The 7602-nt window shown below is 58.5% G+C and overlaps 1 protein-coding gene across 1 annotated transcript; it reads left to right on the top strand.

The window, feature by feature from the left end:
- Positions 1-2790: 2790 nt before the first annotated feature.
- LOC130608561 (patatin-like phospholipase domain-containing protein 6) lies at positions 2791-5664 on the top strand (the record flags this gene model as incomplete). The annotated part of the gene is made up of 5 exons (XM_057426546.1): positions 2791-2804; positions 3435-3587; positions 4348-4464; positions 4734-4806; positions 5556-5664. Coding segments are annotated over exons 2-5 (443 nt in total), but the record flags the coding sequence as incomplete, so codon positions are not given.
- Between the last annotated feature and the right edge of the window lie 1938 nt (positions 5665-7602).

The following is a 7602-nucleotide window of genomic DNA, read 5'->3' as shown; positions in this document are numbered from 1 at the left end:
GGTGGTGACGGGGATGATGTGGTGCTGGGGTCAATATGGTGGTGGTGGAGTCAGTGTGGTGGTGGGGATGATGTGATGGGGATGATGTCATGGTGATGGGGATGATGTGGTGGTGGTGGAGTCAGTGGTGGTGGGGATGATGTGATGGGTATGATGTCATGGTGATGGGGATGATGTGGTGGTGGTGGGGATGATGTGGTGGTGATGGGGATGATGTGTTGATGGTGAGGTCAATGTGATGGTGGTGGAGTCAGTGTGGTGGCGGGGATGATGTGATGGGGATGAGATGTGGTGGTGATGGGGATGATGTGGTGGCGGTGGTGGTGGGGATGATGCGGTGGTGGTGGGGATGATGTGGTGTTGGTGGGGACATCGCGGTGGTGGTGGGGACATCGCGGTGGTGGTGGGACACGGTGGTGGCTGCCCCTCCTCCTTGCCTGGTGTTGGAGTTCCCCTGGGACATTGAGCCATCCACAAGGCTGCCCGGGGTGGCATCCCAAAGCAGCCTTGCTACTGCTCTGCCTGTTCCTCTGGCTTCTAATGCCAACTAATCCCCACTCACCACCCCTAACCAGCATCTCCGTCCTTCCCTCATCCTGGCTGGCTTGGTTCTGGGGCTCCAAACCTCCTTGGTCACCTACTGCTGGGGCCTCAATGGCCATGACCATGTCCTCTCCCTCCGGCAGGCAGCCTTTGGCGCTACGTCCGAGCCAGTACCTCTTATACCCCCTACCTGCCTCCTCTCTGCGACCCCAAGGACAGCCACTGGCTCGTGGATGGCTGCTATGTTAACAATGTCCCAGGTCAGCATCTCCCTCACCGGGACCATCAACTCCTCCAAGACCCCACCTCCCAAACCCACGTCCCATCCCAAGTTGAGCTTTCCCAACAGGCAAGGTCAAGGACGCGCAATGGGGTTCCTCTGCCACCCATGGGTGCCCCCATGGGGTGTGACGTCCCCGGGCAGGGGCGAGGGGCAGCCCCAAGGAGGGATCTCCAGGCGGGGTTGTGCTCATTGGGTTTGTTCCTGCTGGCGTAGGCTCGCTCTGGCGCTACGTGCGAGCCAGCATGACCCTTTCTGGGTACCTGCCACCACTCTGTGACCCCAAGGATGGCAACTTACTGATGGATGGTGGTTACATCAACAACCTGCCAGGCAAGTAGCAGCTCCACACCATCACCGTCACCCTGGGCTGGCCTTGGAGGTGGTGGTGAGTGGTTGGGCGAGGGCTACGTGGCCACCATGAGGTGGGTTCTCAATGGTTGGAGATGACGAGGTTGGAGTTGGGACGTCTGGCTTGGTTTTGCATCTTCTTGGTGGTTTCTTTGTTGACGTCTTCGTGTGCCTTCATCTGGCACAAGACGGTGTTCTCCGTAGGGAATCATGGAATAGGTTGGGTTGGAAGGGACCTTGAAGCTCATCCTGTTAACGGCAGGAACACCTTCCACTAGAGCAGGTTGCTCTGAGCCTCTGTGTCCAACCTGGCCTTGAACACTGCCAGGGATGGGGCAGCCACAGCTTCTCTGGGCACCCTGTGCAGGTGTCCACCACCTTTCATCTTGCATCATCTCTTGGTGTCCTCCCTATCTGGTGGCTTCTCATCCTCATGCTTCTTCACACACAGATGCAGGCCTTCATCTTGCAGCATCCTTGGTATCCTCAGCATCCTCATGCTCCTTTGATGCCAACCTCCTGCATCATCCTTTCGTGGCATGGAGTGTTCTCTGAGGGCATCTCTGTCCTCCTGCAGGCCACCTCCCTCATCCTGCCAGCTTCAGTGCTCTCAGCAGTCGGTGTCCTCCTGGGGCATCTTTCAAGTGCTCCATCATGCAAAGCCACCTTTGTGTCATTGTCCTCTGCATGGTCTCAGCTCCTCCTTGAGCTTCCATCCTCCTTCCCCTGCAAGACACCTCCATGTATTTTCTACCACTCTCGGTGTCCTTGGCACCGGTGCCCTCGCAGGATGTTGTCATCCTCCTTTGCATGCAAGTGACCTTCCTCCATCCTGCACTGTGTTTTGGTGTCTTTGGTCAAAGCCACCTTCCTCCATCCGGCATCATCGTCTCTGGATGGCCTCAGCACCTTCATCTCCCTTCATATCCAATCGACCTCCTTCCATCTTGAATCATCATCCTTGATGGTCTCAGCACCAGGGTATCCTCTTGGAGCATCTTCAACCTCTTCCGTGTTTAAACCACCTCCGTCCACCTCCCATCATCTCCTGGTGTCCTCCTGGAGCATCTCCATGGTGATGCAAACCACCTTCCCTTCACATCCCATCATCATCTCTGACGTCCTCAGCACCAGGGCCTCCTCCTTCAGCATCTCCAACCTCCTCCATGCTCAAGCCATCTCCATCCACCTCCCATCATCTCCTGACGTCCTCCTGGGGCACCTCCGTGCTCCTTCACATCCCGCCACAGACACTGCCACTGCCTGTGCCCTTTGCTCCCATCACCGCCACGGCACGCCCTACCAATGGGCTCCTGCCACCCCCCAAGTACCCAATGGGACACTTCTCTGTCCGTGCCACCATGAGCCCCAGCATGGCTCTGCCTCATGGACCATCCCTACCCATTCCATGGCACCAGCCTCCACCACAGCTCAGAGCAGGGCTGGACCATGACGGCGGACTCGGCTTTTTCTCTTCTACCCACAGCCGACATCGCCCGTAAGGCGGCCAAGACCGTGGTGGCCATCGATGTGGGCAGCCAGGATGAGACGGACCTGTGCAACTATGGGGGACACTCTGCTGGCTGGTGGCTCCTCTGGAAGCGCCTGTCCCTGGGCTGAGAAGGTCAAGGTGAGGATGGGTGGAAGGGTCAAGGTGAGGATGGGTGGAAGGGTCAAGGTGAGGTTGGGTGGAAGGGTCAAGGTGAGGATGGGTGGAAGGGTCAAGGTGAGGATGGGTGGAAGGGTCAAGGTGAGGATGGGTGGAAGGGTCAAGGTGAGGATGGGTGGAAGGGTCAAGGTGAGGATGGGTGGAAGGGTCAAGGTGAGGTTGGGTGGAAGGGGTCAAGGTGAGGTTGGGTGGAAGGGTCAAGGTGAGGATGGGTGGAAGGGTCAGAGGTGAGGATGGGTGGAAGGGTCAAGGTGGGGTTGGGTGGAAGGGTCAAGGTGAGGTTGGGTGGAAGGGTCAAGGTGGGGTTGGATGGAAGGGTCAAGGTGAGGATGGGTGGAAGGGTCAAGGTGAGGATGGGTGGAAGGGTCAAGGTGACGATGGGTGGAAGGGTCAAGGTGAGCATGGGTGGAAGGGTCAAGGTGAGCATGGGTGGAAGGGTCAAGGTGAGGATGGGTGGAAGGGTCAAGGTGACGATGGGTGGAAGGGTCAAGGTGACGATGGGTGCAAGGGTCAAGGTGATTATGGGTGGAAGGGTCAAGATGAGGCCCAGGGGATGCTGGTGAGATGGTGCTGAGCTCCTCAGCCTTGCAGGTGCCCGACATGGCTGAGATCCAGTCCCGCCTGGCCTACGTGTCCTGCGTGCGGCAACTCGAGGTGGTCAAGTCCAGCTCCTACTGCCAGTACATCCGGCCCCCCATTGACAGCTTCAAGACCATGGACTTCGGCAAGTTTGATGAGATCTATGTGAGTTGGGGAAGAAGATCACTGGGGTGGCCTGAACCAGCTTCAGGCCATCAATGGGGTGCTCCAAGCCATGGGTTGGGGTTCTTCAGCCATCAGCTGTGTGCCCTGGGCCATCAGTTTGGTGCCTGGGCAGTCAGTTGGGTGTCCTGGGCCATGAGTTGAGTGTCCTGGCCCAACATTTGGGTGTGCTAGACCATCAATTGTGTGTCCTGGGCCATCAGCTGGGTGCCCTGGGCAATCAATTGGGTGCCTGGACTATCAGTTGGGTGTCCTTGGCCATCATTTGGGTGCCTGGACCATCATCTGTGTGTCCTGGGCCATCATCTGTGTGTCCTGGGCCATCAGTTGAGTGTCCTTGGCCATCAGTTGGGTGTCCTGGGCCTTCATTTGGGTGTCTGGGCCATCAGTTGAGTGTCCTTGCCCATCAGTTGGGTGTCATTGGCCCTCCTTTGGGTGCCTGGACCATCATTTGGGTGTCTTTGGCCATCAGTTGGGTGCCCTGGGCAATCAGTTGGGTGCCTGGACCATCATTTGGGTGCCTGGACCATCAGTTGGGTGTCTTTGGCCACCAGCTGAGTGTCCCTTGCCACCAGCTGAGTGTCCTTGGCCATCAGTTGGGTGTCCTTGTCCACCAGTTGGATGTCTTTGGCCACCAGTTGGGTGCCCTGGGCCACCAGTTGGGTGTCCTTGCCCATCAGTTGGGTGCCTGGGCTGTCCTTTGGCGTTCTCCAGCTGCTTTGGCCACCCCCTTTTCCCCCAGGAAGTTGGGTACCACCATGGCAAGATGGTCTTCGACCACTGGAGCCAGGACGACATCATTGAGAAGATGGTGAAGGACCGGCGATGGGCCGACTTCTGCGACACCGAGCGCGTGGACGTGAGCATGGGGGGACACCAGCTCCTGGGGGTGGTGGCACCTTGGCTTTAAGGGGTTTCCCTTCTCCTGGTCCCTCCCCAGCATCTTCCTCTCCCCTTGGTCCATCTCAGCTCCCCTCAGCATCCCGGTCCCCTTGTGGTCCATCCCCATCACCATCCCCATCATCCTTGTGTCCTTTTCCTGTCACCTTCTCCCCCCGCTCCCATGTCCCTCCCTTCTCCACCCTCACACATGGGGGTGCTCTTTGGGGTCCCTTTGTCCCCCCGTAGGTGCTCAAGACTCACTTCATTGACCTGGCCGAGATGGTGTCCCGCATCGAGCCAGCGCAGCCCTGCGCCGAAGGTGAGCCGGGAATGGGGCTCCCCATCCTGATCCCAATCCCGATCCTGATCCCAATCCTAATCCCAATTCCAGTCCTCATCCTGATCCCAATGCTAATCCTGGTCCCAATCCTGACCCCAATCCTAATCCCAATTCCAGTCCTCATCCCAATCCCAATCCCCCCGATCCCAATCCTAATCCTGATCCTGATCCCAGGCCCGACCCTGATTCCAATCCTGATCCAGATCCCAGTCCTGATCCCAATGCCTATCCCAATCCTGATCCTGATCCAGTCTTGAACCTGATCCCAGGCCTGATCCTGATCCCAGTCCTGATCCCGATCCCAGTCCTGATCCCAATGCCTATCCCAACCCTGATCCCGATCCCAATCCTGATCCTGATCCCAATCCTGATCCTGATCCCAGTCCCGACCCCAATCCCAATCCTGGTCCCAGTCCTGACCCCGATCCCAATCCTGATCCTGATCCCAATGCCTCTCCCAACCCTGATCCCAATCCTGATCCTGATCCCAGTCCCAACCCCAATCCCAATCCTGATCCTGATCCCAATCCTGATCCTGATCCCAGTCCCGATTCCGATCCTGATCCGAATCCTGATCCTGATCCTAATCCCGATCCTGATCTCAGTCCTGATCCTGAACCCAGTCCCAGCCCCAGTCCCAATCCTGACCCCAATCCCGTCCCCAGTCCCAATCCCGTCCCTGATCCCAATCCCATCCCCGATCCCAAGCCTCTCCTTGTGCCCCCCAGAGGAATCCGATGACGTCACGGACTACGAGGGCATGGGAACTGGACCCCCCGGGATGAGCAGGATGCGGCCGCCCCTTCGGAATGGGCCAGCACTGGCACCACGGGGGCTGTGAGTGCCATGGGGGGGCTCAGAATGGGGCGCTCCCGGGCACTCCGGGCCCTAAGGGGTGCCCTGAGCCTGTGCGTGGTCCCAAATGGACCCACAGGTGCTGCAGAGTCCTCATCGCGTGCCCCCATCCCATGTCCTCCTCCTGTGTCCCCATCGCATCCCATGCCCCATCGCATCCCATCCCATGTCCTCCTCCTGTGTCCCCATCCCATATCCCCATTCCATATTTCCATCCCGTGTCCCCATCCCATGTCCCCATCCCATGTCCCCATCCCATATCCCCATCCCATATTCCCATCCCGTATCCCCATCCCGTATCCCCATGCCGTGTCCCCATGCCGTATAACCATCCCGTATCCCCATCCCCGCGTCCCCGTGTTCCCATCCCATGTCCCCATCCCATGTCCCCATCCCGTGTCCCCATCCCATATCCCCATCCTGTCCCCATCCCGTATACCCATCCCACGTCCCCGTGTCCCCATCCCATATCCCCATCCCTTATCCCCATCCCCGTCCCTGTGTCCCCATCCCGTGTCCCCATCCGTGTCCCCATCCCATATCCCCATCCCATATCCCCATCCCGTGTCCCCATCCCATATCTCCATCCCATGTCCCCATCCCGTGTCCCCATCCCGTTATCTCCATCTCATATCCCCATCCCATGTCCCCATCCCATATCCCCACCCCACATCCCCATCCCACACCCTGTCTATTCCCAGAAGGAGGAGGAGAATTCCCTTCGGCACCGCTCGAGCCAGCCCCAGGACCCCTCCGCACCCCAGATGTGACCCCAAAGCGCCCCGGAGCCGCCACTACCTCCCCCTGCGGGGGCCTCCCTCTTCCCATTGCCCCTTCCCACTCATCCCGGTTCATCCCGAAGCAGGGAAAGGGGGCACGGGGGCTCTGGGATCCCCTTTTCCCTCTCTCCTGCACTGTTGCACTGGGCCAAGCCCCTCTCCATGGTCCTGATCCTTTGGTTTTTTTACTCCCTGTTGTTGTTTTAGCACCAAAAGCAGTTGGAAAGTTGCGTTTTTAATCGATTCTTGAGGTTCTTCATTAAAAGGAAGCCGTTGGGGCTCAACCTGTGGCTCGGGATTGGGATCCGGGGGACTGCATTGGGATGCAATGGGGCTTGAGTTTGGGATAGAGAGAGGCTCAGCCCCATGGCTCACGTCATCCAGTGGGGCTTGGATTGGGATCTGATGAGGCTTGGGTTTGGGATCCAGTGGGGATCAGAATGGGGATCCAATGGGGCTTGGTTTGGGATGCAATGGAGCTCAGCCCATGGCTCACATCATCCAATGGGGCTTGGGATCCAATGGGGATCAGGATGGGGATCCAATGGATGGTTTGGGATGCAATGGAGCTCAGCCCATGGCTCACATCATCCAATAGGATTTGGATTGGTATCCAATAGGGATCAGATGGGGATCCAATGGAGATCAGGATTGGGATCCAGTGGGGCTTGAATTGGTATCCAATGGAACTCAGAATTGGGATCCAATGGGGATCAGGATGGGGATCCAGTAGGGCTTGGGATCCAGTGGGGCTTGGTTTATGATGCACTGGGGCTCAGCCCATGGCTTACATTATCCAATAGGGCTTGGACGCGATGGGGACTGGGATCCAGTGGGGATTGGGATCCAATGGGACTTGGGACTGGGATCCAGTGGGGCTTGGACTGGAGCCAGTGGTTCTTTTCTGCACTGATGCTCTGGATGAGGGATGGAGGGCACCCAAGTGACACCAGGTTGGGTGGGAGTGGGAGGGCACCACCACAGGAGCTGCTTTCTAGCACCACCACGGGGCACAGCACCACCATGGCACCACCATGGACACCCAGCACCACCAGGGGACACCCAGCACCACCCACCACGGGGCACCCAGCACCACCACGGGACACCCAGCACCACCAGGGGGCACCCAGCACCACCACGG

Source organism: Pezoporus wallicus, unplaced genomic scaffold, assembly GCF_028554395.1.
Source record: "Pezoporus wallicus isolate ANWC-B61680 ecotype Strahan unplaced genomic scaffold, APGP_CSIRO_Pwel_v1 contig_13102, whole genome shotgun sequence".
NCBI lineage: Eukaryota > Metazoa > Chordata > Aves > Psittaciformes > Psittacidae > Pezoporus > Pezoporus wallicus.
Note: the sequence above shows the minus strand (reverse complement) of the source record. Positions and strands in the feature narration are given on the sequence as shown.